Raw genomic sequence first — 13,613 nt, 5'->3', positions numbered from 1 at the left:
TATTATTATTATATCATCATAAAGTCTAAAATAAAGATATAAAAAAAATCAAAATATACAAAAATCAGTGACAACACTCCCTGTGCCAACAAAAAACCCTAAATAACACCCCAACCCCAAAGTCTGTTCAGCAGCCTCAGCTTTTATATATTTACAAAATGTATTAATTGTTTAACATTTAAACATTTTGAAGCAATGTACAACAGGGGTTTCATAAAATCAAAACATAACATAAAGAAGAGCATAAAATATAAAATATTCTGCTGCTCTCACTGAGATCCAACAGAACAGATTAGTATTACACTAATTGCCTGTATACTGTAAGCCATCATTTATCACAATATATTATTTCCACAGTTGCCTATTTCATATGGATTAATACATAGATTATGTAGCTAGAAAATGATCTCATTTTTTTCATTAAAATCACTTTGTATTGGAGCAACCTTGGTGCAAAGCTTTCAAATTTCTTTTTTTTTGGCCTTAGATGATGTTGGGTCAGAATAAGTTTTAATGTGTGGGCAAATGACATGGAATAATTTGAACAAAGTTTCTGCATAAGGTAACTAATTGCTTAAGACAACTAATACAATAAGTTTTATTTCTCCAACAGGTGATATTTCTAGATGAATGTGTGTCATCCTTTATACAAATCCGTGGATCTGTTCCATTATTTTGGGAGCAACCTGGCTTACAAGTATGAGGACTATATCTTTTCTCAAATTGCATTTCCCCATATTAGTTGAAGTCTTCTACCACCTTTTTCAAGAATCAAAGCTCAGTAATTTAAGGAGAACATGTTATACATAAAAATCAGTGTCATGTAGGACATAGTAGGAAAACATTGTTTAAATTGCAACTGTTTGGTCAGCAGGAGTGAAAGTGGCTTCAAGCCTATTCCTGTTTGCCTCAGGTGACCTTAAACTATGTCGGCTCTTAGATTTATATGATTTTCTTTATTTTTATTGATCAGAAATGTACCTGACAGAGCAATCCAAAACCCTGGCTGGGAGCAGTTGATCCACCACTGCACCTGAAACCCTGGGAGGGGCAGGGTGTGTTGGGAGGACAGTTTCTTGGAGTGGGGGGTGCTGCACAGCTGAGGGACCCAAAGATCCATGGCACTTTAAGTCGTGGTCTCTGCCCCAAAAAGTTTGGGCATCTTTAGTCGCAGGGCCCACTGTTGAAGGCCAGCAGGGAGACAGATGTTCACCATCCTAACTCCCCCAGCTATCACCGTTTGGAGCAGGGAGTGGTAGTGGTAGGATTGGATTGTAAGTACAGTGGTACCTCAGTTTTTGAACATAATCCGTTCCGGAAGACCATTCGAGTTCTGAAACGTTCGAAAATCAAAAACTCAAAATGGAAATCTCAATATGGAAAACTCAGTACGGAAGCCACGTTTCCGGTTCAACTTCCGAGGCGCATTCGAAAACCGAAGCATTTACTTCTGGGTTTACGTCGTTCAAGTTCTGAAGCATTTGTCAGCGGAGACGTTCAAAAACTGAGGTACCACTGTGTTATAATAGAAGTGAGGAAAGAAAAGAAAAAAAACACAGAAGCACTATGCTCTTGTGTCTTTTAAAATTACTGCACAGTGTAATAATTTGAGTGCTTTATTAATAAAATTTGATTACATCCAAAAGGTTTGTGGAACAATAATGCATGCAATTTTTTTAAAAACTTGAACATTCTTTCGTCTCAGGTTGGATCTCATCGTGTCAGAATGTCAAGAGGATTTGAAGCAAATGCACCAGCGTTTGACAGGTAAAAGTCCTTTCTTCCTTCCAGCAGGAGCTATTCATTTTGAGTACTCTAGTAGGCAATATTTCCACGAAGTTCTTAAATGCATGAGTCACCCACTGGGAACGGGATAAAATAATACCAGTAACTAAAGGTTAGCATGTACATTGTTAAACTAAAGTAACAAATGAAAGGTTTAAAATGTGATTCTTATGAACTTAAAAGCCATATTTCCATTTTCTGTTGAGTGGGATTCATCTGTGTTAGGAGTGAATTCTACATTGTATGTAAGTTGTCACAATTCTTATACTGGTTTTGGGTTTTCTCTTGTGGCTGATTTCATAATTTCATTCATCCTTTTAGCTGCTCTTTTGCCTTTTCAATATAAGTGGTTAAATATGATGTGTGTATTCCATTCATTGATTTAAAGATGGTATTTACTAGATCCAATAATAATAGATTTCCCCCCACCTTGTAGGCACTTTCATACCCTTAAAAATCTATATGGCAAGCAAATAATTGTGAATCTTCTTGGCTCAAAAGAAGGGGAGCATATGCTCAGCAAAGCCTTTCAGGTAAAATATGATCTAGACCTATTTTGTAAAGGAAAATCTTGTCTCTTAAATGGCAAATAATTATCTCAGTTTCAGTATATAAGTAATTTCATTAATGTTGTGTTATTTGACTTTTAATAAAAAGAATGTGATTTTGTAAATCAAAAGCTGATTAAGGACCACTTCAAATGTAATTTTCTTCAAGCATAGCTCTGTCTAGAAATTAATATATTACAAATATTGCAATAACAGAATAGATGTTAAAACCAGAATAGCTGTTAAAACCAATTGGCAGTATCACATTTTTTGCTACTACCAAAATCTTGTTCCATGACATCTATATCCTATTTGCTGCTAATATATTTGTTTCTCCTTTCATCCACCAACTTCCTCAGAGCCATTTGAAAGCTTCTGAACATGCTGATGACATCAAAATGGTGAACTTTGACTATCATCAAATGGTCAAGGGTGGAAAGGCAGAAAAACTACATAGCGTTCTTAAACCACAGATCCAGAAATTCTTAGAGTGTGGATTTTTTTACTTCGATGGAAACGAAGTTCAAAGGTTTGGATACTTGTCTTCTGTTACCAGATACAGCTGGTTTAGCACTTTTAGAAATGAAAGAAGAGTCAGAAATGGGGAACTACTTTTTTTAATAAAAAAAGTTGAGACTACTTATTTATGAGGAAAATGACTGAACATGTTGCAGCTGTAACACATATCCACAATGAAAATTCTGTCTTCCCTTCACTTGTTTGCTTTAATCAGTTTGGTGTGGCACCTGCACCAAATTTAACCAGGGTTTGAAGAAAGTTCTGATTAATACGTGGTTAATCTTAGTGCAGTAATGTTAAACCGGTGTTAAAACCAAGTAAAGGAGCTATTCATATTGGGGGGGGGTGTATGTGATCACCCTAGCCTTAAAACCAAAGTGCTGAGCTTTAGGAATGGTCTGATACATTTTCATAAAGCCATAGCTTCAAGCAAAATGCAAAAGCTACATTTTTTACTACCAAGCCAGAATTATTTTGTATTTATTTTGAAATTCCATAGAGCCAGTTAAAAGTGGGTAGTGGAAATTAGAGTCTTTTGGCACTGTCCTGTTTCTAAAATGCATTGATTGCAGTGGGGGACGTGGAGTGAAATCTGACAGGGTGTTTTTTGGCCTTTAAGTTGAGTTCTTATGAAGTCATTTAATCATTGTTGTTTTTTCAAAATACCATTCCTTTTTTAAAAAAGTAGAACATTATTCAAAATTATTCATTTATTAAAATAAACGAATACATCTGAATGTGCTATGGCATGGCTTTTTTTATTTTTTTAACTCCAAAAACCTAGTGGGTAAAATAGTGGGTAAAGCTTGTGTTGATAGGTATTTGGCTAATGATCATACTTCTGTTTAGTACCTTGGTTAAAGTTTTGTTTAAAGTTTTGTGTGTTGTGTGCAATTTTACAATTGTGTGTTTGTTGTATACTTGGCACAGAACTCAAAGTGGTACTATAAGAACAAACTGCTTGGATTGTCTGGATAGAACAAATTCTGTGCAGGCATTTGTTGGCTTAGAGGTAAGAATATAAAGGTATTATATTTTAGAAGTGTTTTAATGTTGACATTTGAAAAGTTCACATACTGTTCAGGTGTTGCTTGACCTGTGTTACTCTCACACTATGGGACTTCTTCTTCCTCTTCTCTTCCTGCATGTCCTCAAAATCTGCTTCAGAAGGTCCCCCAACCCTCTGCAACAGATTTTGAGAGTACACAAGGGGCTGCTGGCAAGAGTAGGGGAACTTTTATTGCACAAGAGGAAGTTGTTCGCACAAGCAGAACAGCAGTGTTGGATACAATCATAATTATTTCTTATATTATTCTGTAAAGTGCCTTGTCCACTGATAGCTTTATATCAATTTAAACTGTATAATCTATAGTTTCTTAACCAGAAAAAAGGGAAAACCAAACCAATTGAAAGCTTTCAAAAATATAATGTTTTAATGATTTGTATTTACCTTTGCTTTTGCCTTCCACATTTTTGCAGATGCTGTCAAAACAACTAGAAGTTTTAGGTTTAGCTGAAAAACCTCAATTGGTTACTCGATTCCAGGAAGTTTTTCGTTCCATGTGGTCTGTTAATGGTGACTCAGTCAGTAAAATATATGCTGGAACTGGAGCTCTTGAAGGAAAAGCGAAGGTAAGTAATGTTTTTAGTAGTAAAATTTGAATATTGTAATTCTCAAGGGCAAAATAGTGTTCTTGTATACAACTGTTATTTTCCAATCTCTTAAGTGTCTGGGTATGAGTTTTCCATTATTTCTCACTGTTTTCTACTGAATGTTGAAGCGGGCTCTGTTTTTATCTACTAGTCTTGAATCTGCATGTTTCAACTAAAAACTTCACTCACTTCATTCCCTGCAGTACTTTATTTAACTTTACTCATTTATCCAAAGTTCATCTAAAATGTCTGAGCCAAAAATCAAGGTTTATTCCTAGGTTTTGTAGATGAAGCTATTACCTTGCACCCCACAGTAACTTATTAGTCCTGATATTATTTTTTTAGAGTTATTTCATTCAAGTTCAAATGCCAAAAAATCTTCTGCTGATACAAAAAGCAATAGTGATGCTGACACAGGCACCAGTAGCTGGTAGTTGCCAATACTCAAACCTAGAGTTCCATGCAAGTTGCCTTTAGTTGGGTAGCGTGTGTATTAGGGCTGGGTGATATATCGATATATCATCCAAAACCGGTTTGAAGTCTGAATTGTGATATCAGTTCCATAATTTTTTACCTGGCAATGCATTATGAATCATGATGTGTGTGTGCACGTGTGCTATGCTAAAATCACGATGTGGGAAAAACCGTGAAGCCAGCCAATTCTTCTTTCAATTCCTTCAGCCCCTGTTAACTCAGCCAGCTCGGCTCTCCCCTGCCTCATTCAGGAGGCAGCAAATCACAAGAGCAGGCACCGGCGAATATCGCAATGCAGGAAAACCCTTGAAGCCAGCCAGTGCCTCTACAGAGCTCCATTCTTATTTCAGACATCGTGATATATTGCTATATTACCATGTTTAGCTGGTGATATATCACAAGATTGAAAACCAGATATCACCAAGCCCTACTGTTCGCTTCCACATAGTTCCATCCTTATATCAATATATTGTGATATTTAGCTGGTGACATATCACAATGTTGTAAACTAGATATCACTCAGCCCTAGGTTGTGTGTTATATCACACAACAGAATTTGATACAGTATTCTTAGCTATGGTTTTCTATGTATTTTGCTTGTGGCCTTGAAGAATTGTATATTTCCCAGGCACAAGTGTTAAACAGCAGGTTTTACAATATTTTCATTGCCGGTTTTTGTCTGTTAGTACTTTGCATGTGGGAATAGTGGTTTCTTATGGGTTGTATCCAACTAACTCATTGTGTCCATAGACTGAATCTGCAAGTGCAGCAGAGCTTCCCTTCCCTCTCCTCTCCATGCACTTCCCAGAAATGTTTTGGGCCCCCCCCCCAACTATCCAGAGCAGATTTGGGAGCGGTGCAAGAGTAAGAGTGGGAAGGGAAGTTCCACTGCACACACAGAAGTTGTTATGTGCATGCAGTGATTCAACTGGGTGAAACCTCTGCAGTTTAATCTTAATTGTATTCACCTTTTCAAACTACAACTAACTTGAAATGTGTGTTTAACAGTGATTATTTCAAATTTTAAGTGCTATGTTACTATTTAACATCTTAACTAACTTTTCTTTTGCTTTCCTTTTGGTTCATTTCAATTATTTACCTGATATGTAATTGGTGAGTGTAATTCCCGAATACTGCTAAATGTTGAACATTGTAAGTGTTTAAATATGTATCGTGACCCAACTTACTGAAGGTACAAAATGCTAAAGATTTGGTTTTAATGACTAGATTCTCCTATACTAAACCTAATGACATTTTTAAATAGAGTTAATTGGTTATTATATGTATGGGTTTTCTTTTAAAAATACTGCCTGTGAACTAAAGAACTAGTTCAAGCAGGATTAAGGGCTTGTCATGCTCAGTAGAGTATTTGACATTGAACATATCCCCATGCCATATCACAAACTGGTTTTGAATTTTCCTTTCAGTGGCAAAAGTCCTTTGGCATGACGGACTGTTTGAAAAACCCAAGCCCAAATCCCCTTCATTGCAGGCAGCAGTACTCATGAGCTGGAAGTCTTCAGTTTCAAAATATACATGCAGCACTTGTAACATATAAATCAGCAGCAAAATAGACAGCAGCCAAAAGTAGATTTTTGAGCATACAGCATAGCTAGCCTGATTTCTAAAACATAATGATTGGGTAGATAGAAATGCAATTTCAATTTATTCAGCTGGTATATTTTTATTTTGTGCATATGGATATGTACCAGTACACATGCATATAATATACATATTATCATAGCATATTGATTTGTGTATAGTATTTCCATACACATTCATGTGTCAATAAAGCTCTGTATATTGCCACTCAATATGTGCTTTGTTACTCATTCCATAGCAGAAGTGACAATTCCTGTAAAAATATAGCATTTAAAAGGACTGGATATTTTTAAAGCACATTTATAAAATATATTTGCATGCAATATATACATACCTTGTGTGTGTCCAATGCTTGTACACACCTCACTATTTTGGGTAAAGGCAAAGTATTGCATGGTTGCTCTGTGTGACTTCTGTCCGCCTCCCATTCTCTGCAAAATTCCTTGGGTTGTGTTTATATTCTCATCCTGCAAAAAAAATAAAAAAAATAAAAATAAAAAATTATACTGCAGCATAAACAGAAATGAAATTGGTTTAATACCAGCTTGTTATTAGTAGATTACAGCCTAAAACTGTATGCTATTTGCCAGTGTTCTGTAAGTAACTTGATAAAATATTTATACATATTCTCCCTAACAGGCTGGAAAGCTGAAGGATGGTGCACGTTCAGTGACCAGAACAATTCAAAATAATTTTTTTGATAGCTCAAAGCAGGAAGCTATTGACGTTTTGTTGTTGGGAAATACCCTAAATAGTGATTTAGCAGACAAAGCACGGGCTCTCTTAACCACCGGCAGTTTACGTGGTATGTGTTTCTAGGTTCTTAATTTATATGGCAACAATTAGTACTAACAAAGCTGTGGTTGGATCCAAAGCTGCCCTTCTGCACTTGCAGAGTTGTTTTACACCTTGTGCTGCTGTATTGTGTAAGAAAACTGCACCTAAATGCAGACTTTCTTCCCTTTGTGCAGGCTCTTGCAGAAGGGTGAGAACTGCTTTAGAGCCTCCTTGTTCCATCACTGCACAATTTATTCTGCTAGCACTTGTGGGCCATCACTAGCATCCATTTTCTTTCTTCTTGCAGTTTTTGGATCCATCCTGATACATTCTGTGTTCAAGTAAAACTATTATTAATGTCATCTTAATAGCAATCTGTTTATAAATAGTCTGCTCTTTTTAAACTAACAATTTTGGATTACTACTATTGAAGAATCTAGTAGGATAAAGGAATGAATACTTTCCTAATCAGATTTATTAGATAATATGCATTACTTTATGCATTCATTGTTAAATATCTTAAGAACATGTATAACAATAAATGCTTATACTTTAAGGTTTGAGCATCTAGATAATCTGTTTTGGGAGTCTCAATGGTACTTGCAAAGCTTGGTAAACAAAATTTTGCAGTTCTTTTCAGGGGCATGTGCCATTACAAAGTCATTGTGAAGTAATGGAATAATACGTGAGAAGCTAAAGTTAGGAACTGCTTCATAGTGTCTAGATGTTTAAGAGTGAGTGGTGTAATTCCGCAGCAACATGATCTAACTGTTCAAAGTTGACACATAAAAGGGTGCCTAAAGTGTCCTGGAAACTTAAAACTGTTGCTTGGTTAACATATAACACCTCAACTAATTTCTTTTCTTTTCTCCAAATGCATCCATAGTTTCAGAGCAATCATTGCAATCAGGTATAGTATAGCACCCATTTGGGATGAAATGTTATCATGTTAATTTTCTCTCTCCCCCCCCCCCCTCATTCTGAAATACATGCATGCAGGAGAATCTCTTTTATGTATTTGGTTGGCAGTGAGATGCACTACAAGCCACTTCAAATGAAAAGTGGCAGGCCACTTCTTCATCTTATGCACTCATAGAATGGTTTGCTGGCAGGTCAGACCTCTCTGCAAGCCTTGAGGAGGAAGAAAGAGAGTAGGGTCCTCCTTCTGTTTTCATATGGTCCTGCACAGTGCTTTTTTCGGGGGGGGGGGACGCAGGGGTATGCCTACCCCCTAAACATGGGTGCAGATTCCACCTGAGTTAAATCATTGGGTGGTATTGTCTTTACTGATTGGCAGTGGCATCTTAGATATTTGAACAGAAGTATTTCCCAGCTCTACATGCAGATGCTGAGGCTTGAACTGGGGACCTTTCGCAACTCAGAAAATAGCTTTGAAATATTGGGTTGCAAGACATTGAGAAATGGTTGCTTGCAAGTGAAGACAAGTCCCTTGCATGTTCCTTTGTATGTTACTTTCCAACACAGATCCAAAGATTCTGATTGGAGGGCGTGGGAGGTGGGTGAAGGACACACTTGACCAGGTGTGGTTTGTCGGCACAGGCATGAACAGTAGAAATGTTGGCCAGGGATGGGAACTGTATGAGTGACATGTCCTACTCCTTTAAAAATAGAGTGGAAGTGGCATTGGGATGTCTTTGCTTTCTGCCTAGCCATGTATTCTAGTTTCTGCCAAGGTGCCTTTTTAGCTTTGTTACCTACCTCCCGTACTGATGTAGAAGTTGTGTTCAGAATTCTTTTGAAAAAAACTTTTGGGGTTTCCTGAGCTGAAAGTTCATCTGAGGGTGTGAGCCAGGACACCATTCCTAACTGGAGATGCTGGGGATTGAACCAGGGACCTTTTGCATGCAAAGCATATGCCTATCATAAAACTATGGTCCTTCCCCATACAGTGGTGCCTCGCAAGACGAAAAGAATCCGTTCCGCAATTCTCTTCGTCTAGCGGTTTTTTCGTCTTGCGAAGCAAGCCCATTGACAGCTTAGCGGCTTAGCGCTATTAGCGGCTTAGCGGCTTTTAGCGGCTTATAAGCTTAGCGGATCAGCTGATAAGCGGCTTAAGAAGAAGGGGGGGAAAGTCGGAAAAACTCGCAAGACATTTCGTCTTGCGAAGCAAGCCCATAGGGAAATTCGTTTTGCGAAGCGCCTCCAAAACAGAAAACCCTTTCGTCTAGCGGGTTTTCCGTCTTGCAAGGCGTTCGTCTTGCGGGGCACCACTGTACATCTTCCCTGCCAGCATGTCTGAAATCAATAAAGATGAGAGGCATGCTCTGCAGATGCCTTGGGCACATTATTCCCTGCACCCCCTTGAGAGGAGTGAAGGGAGCACAGATTGATGTCTAGAAGTTTGCTTCTTTACATTACAGTATTTTAGACCACCAGGCACCATGATCTAATGTAATGGAAGGGGGTGGAGGCTAGATATTGTTGGACTAAAAGTCCCATCAGCCCTAACCACTGGCAATTCCAGCTTGATCTGATGGGAGTTGGAGTCTCAACATCATCTGGAGTGCCACATCACCTGCAGGTTAGACCATAATCGGTTATGGATTGAAAAACTTACTCTCAGTATTACACAGATACTTAACAAATCATAGGCTGGCTTTGAATATCTCTTTTGAGTAACTAGTTTTAAATTTCCATTGATAATTTTATTGCTTTATTCATTTTGTAAACCGCTTTGAGTTTTTTTCTTGCAATCAGTGGTATATAGATTTGATGAAATAAAGCCACTCCCGACATCAAAGGGGGGGTTGCAGGCTCACGCCCACTAACATCTGGGGAATCCTCGGGCCGCGTCACACCCGGGCCAGCCAATCGGCTGGCTGCAGGGGTGGAGCTAGTGGGGTCATTTAAGGACGGTGAGGCCCGAGAACGCCCCTTTTCTCTTCATTTCAGCTGCGGTTTTGCTCGTTCTAGTTTTTCGGGCTTGTTGTTTTTCGGCCGTGTGGTTTCCTTTTCCGCGGCTTTCCTTTTTCAATACATTATTGTGGGTATGAATTTTTGAAAAGTAACTTCTGTGGTGTGTTTTTAACCCATGAAAAAATGGAGTTGCCAGTATTCAAAAGATTCCTTGAGCTATTGCACTCAGGCATATGGTTGGTCTTTCTAGCTTTCTCATAGGGCCACAAGATCACTAGTAAATCTTAAAATTGAACACGTTGGCATAATATTTGAAATGCCATATTTTCCCATTACAACTTGAGTGCTGTTGACCAAGGCAGCATTTTAAAGAAAAAATTGTAGGGGTGGAATTTCCCTTGGACAAATGTATTTCAAATAGAATAAACTATGCCCAATTGACTGAAATACACTTATGCATATTCATCCTACTAATAGAATAACTATATTGTACAGCCAAAGGGCATGAACAACAGAAAGTTGTGTGCTGTTTTTTAAAGAAACATAATTGCAAAATTTTCAAATGCCTTAAAAGGGATCTGGTTATTGCATATTCTGTTAACTTATGTTTAGTAAAATACACCATGGTAGTTTTACATGCTATATTAAAAATACTGCCTTATCCCTAAAACATTGCCAAATTTTAATAGCTGAAGTCTCTCTGAGAAGCAGTTCAGTGTAAGAACTTATTCACAATATCCTCTTTGCCTATATGCTAGCTTTATTTCTATGAACATTCTTGTTGATATTAAAGCACTGAAATGACTTGATGTGCTTTTCTGTATTAGAGAAGGGATAAACTTATAGACATAGTAGAAAACCCAAAGATCCTGCTTACTGCATTCAGAGTTAACTACCTAGCTGGTGTTCATGCTTCTTCTATTGGTATTTTTTCCTGATTTGCTTTGGCTTCTTGATTTATGAAGTTTGGCTTTATTCTGGTTTATGGGCTGCAGATGGAGAAAACATTTGGAGTTTGATCCAGAGAAAAGCCTGCGCAAGGGACTAGAAAGCTGTCACTCCTAGAGGGAGTCTGCTGAATGGTGTGGGTTGCGGTGAAGGGGAATGAGGGGAAAGGGGGCAGAATATCTGAATATCAGGCAGAGGCACCATCCACGCATGAAAACTCCTTCCCATTTAGCAAGCACTCTTGGGAGCACCTTCGCAGGGGGTTGGAAAGACTATTGGGATGAGGAGGGGAAAGGAAAGCCATATTTTACCAGCCTAGCTATGCATGCATTCCTCTGGATTCAACCAATAGTAGTTTCTACCAATGTAACTTGAACGGATTAATCTAGAGAGAGTAGCTGTTTGATCATTTTTAAGCTAAAAGAGCCCTGCTGCCACCTGTTTCCTCATCAGTGTTCTACAGTTTGTTAGAAGACTTGGTTCATACAATATATACTTGAAGTAAATCCTTAAGAGTTCAAAAACAAGTTAAGGAACAATTTGCACCTCAAGAAAGTGGGAGGAGAACTGTCCCAATAACATTGCTTTGATGAATGATGAAGTGCATGTTTGAAGCACAGTACATGTGCAAGCAATTTTAACCTCAAATAATTACAGTTGGATTAATAGGCTGTTTAATTACATACAATGGATAACTTAATTTGAAAACTTACTGTTAAAATAAATTTACTCCATTTGATCCCATCTATTCAAAGAATAATTCAGACATGGAGCAAAGCATGTTGGGAATTGATTATTGTTATACAGAACTAACTGAAATATAAAAAGGATTCCAATTTTAAATGTTTTGAAGAACATATTATTTATTAAATTTAGATACTGCCCTTCATCTGAAGATCGCAGAACAATTTACAGCAAAAAAATAATATATATATACACAAAATACACAAAACATAATATTGGATAATCAGGAGAACTATCTTAAAAACAAATGGAACTATGTCAACTGAGCAGTGCATGTCTTTTCAATAAATTGCTATCTTGATCAGTAACTTTTTAAAATGTAAAGCTTACAATCTTATCTGTCACTTGCTGACTTCTGTGTAAGCAAATCAGTCTTAATATTCTTTTTGTAGCATCAGCAAAAATACTGAAGAGCATGTGTGAGAATTTTTATAAGTATTCAAAGCCCAAAAAAATTCGCATTTGTGTTGGAACATGGAACGTCAATGGTGGAAAGCAGTTTCGAAGCATTGCCTTTAGAAACCAGACTCTCACTGACTGGCTTTTAGATGCACCAAAGGTAGCTGGCATCAGTGAATTCCAAGGTGAGAGTCCTTACCATGTTAATCAGTTTTGGTTGGATTTTTAGCCATACTGATTTTTGTCCTTCTGAAGTAATTACCTAAACCTCATATGTTAATTCAGATCGACGGAGTAAACCAATTGACATCTTTGCTATAGGATTTGAAGAAATGGTAGAGCTAAATGCAGGAAACATTGTGAGTGCAAGGTAAGTGTCACTGTTATGGAAACCACAGAAGCAAATTAATCAGATTTTGTCAAACTTTCAAAATTTATGCGAAAGCTTACTGCAGTACTAAACACTTCAAAACCTAATCATCAAAGCTTGAACACAGGATTTGTCTGGGTGTCTAGCAAGGCTTTAATCTTTTTTGCTACTGGCAGCCCACATGCAACATATCACAAGCTAGTTTTTAAACTGCCAATAGCATCACAGAACAGTTTGCAGTATGGCAAGTGGAGATGAGGCCTGGGGAGGGGGAGAGACACAAAACTATTAAGAAAGCAATGTTGAACGTAGCATTATGAATGCTTTCTTATGAACTGCAGCCCTACATTGGTTTGTGCTGGCTCCAAAGTAGTAAGTCAAATGAGAAAAGGTTATTTTGTGAACCAGACTTCAACTAAGCAGTCCTCCTTTTTAAAAGTATTTTTTAAAGGAATATATTTATTCCTACTGTACTATAAGGCTGCAGAGGCATGAGTGAGCATTTTCCAGTGCAAAGCTTATACTCTTATAGATTTAGACTCATAGAGTTAGAAGGGACCGTGTGGGTCATCTAATCCCGTTCCCTCCAATGCAGGAATCTGTTGCCCAGTGTGGGGCTCAAACCCACAACCCTGCTCTACCAACTGAATCTCATGCTCTACCAACTGAGCTATCCAAGGAATTAGTGTTACAATTTGATTCTAGCTTGAGTGTGGGAGGTTTCCATGTGTGTTCCTGTTCCTTCTATTGCTCAGCAGGAAATGAGAACAGCATTTTTTAAAAAAAATAAAATTCTTCAAGTCTTCCCCTCTGCTGAATCTCAGTTTCATTTCCAATTTGGATAAAATGTTCTTGCAAGTTGCCGTTACTATATAGTTTTTATTTTTTGTTTCTGTTTTTACATTATCTGGTATTCA

The 13,613-nt window shown here is 37.6% G+C and overlaps 1 protein-coding gene across 3 annotated transcripts in view; it reads left to right on the top strand.

Moving 5' to 3' along the window:
• SYNJ1 (synaptojanin 1) overlaps positions 1-13,613 on the top strand; it is a 48,808-nt gene that overhangs the window by 13,459 nt on the left and 21,736 nt on the right. For all 3 annotated transcript variants that reach the window (XM_081859250.1, XM_081859251.1, XM_081859252.1), the window contains exons 6-15: positions 614-697; positions 1,706-1,767; positions 2,222-2,318; positions 2,693-2,862; positions 3,783-3,864; positions 4,332-4,484; positions 7,221-7,386; positions 8,245-8,268; positions 12,320-12,511; positions 12,612-12,696. In XM_081859250.1, the coding sequence (XP_081715376.1) occupies positions 614-697; positions 1,706-1,767; positions 2,222-2,318; positions 2,693-2,862; positions 3,783-3,864; positions 4,332-4,484; positions 7,221-7,386; positions 8,245-8,268; positions 12,320-12,511; positions 12,612-12,696 (1,115 nt within the window). The remainder of the gene's footprint in view (positions 1-613; positions 698-1,705; positions 1,768-2,221; positions 2,319-2,692; positions 2,863-3,782; positions 3,865-4,331; positions 4,485-7,220; positions 7,387-8,244; positions 8,269-12,319; positions 12,512-12,611; positions 12,697-13,613) is intronic.

This window comes from Podarcis erhardii (genome assembly GCF_964252035.2).
Source record: "Podarcis erhardii genome assembly, chromosome: 4".
NCBI classification, from domain to species: domain Eukaryota; kingdom Metazoa; phylum Chordata; class Lepidosauria; order Squamata; family Lacertidae; genus Podarcis; species Podarcis erhardii.
The sequence above is the reverse complement of the archived record's forward strand: the minus strand, read 5'-3'. Positions and strand labels throughout refer to the sequence as shown.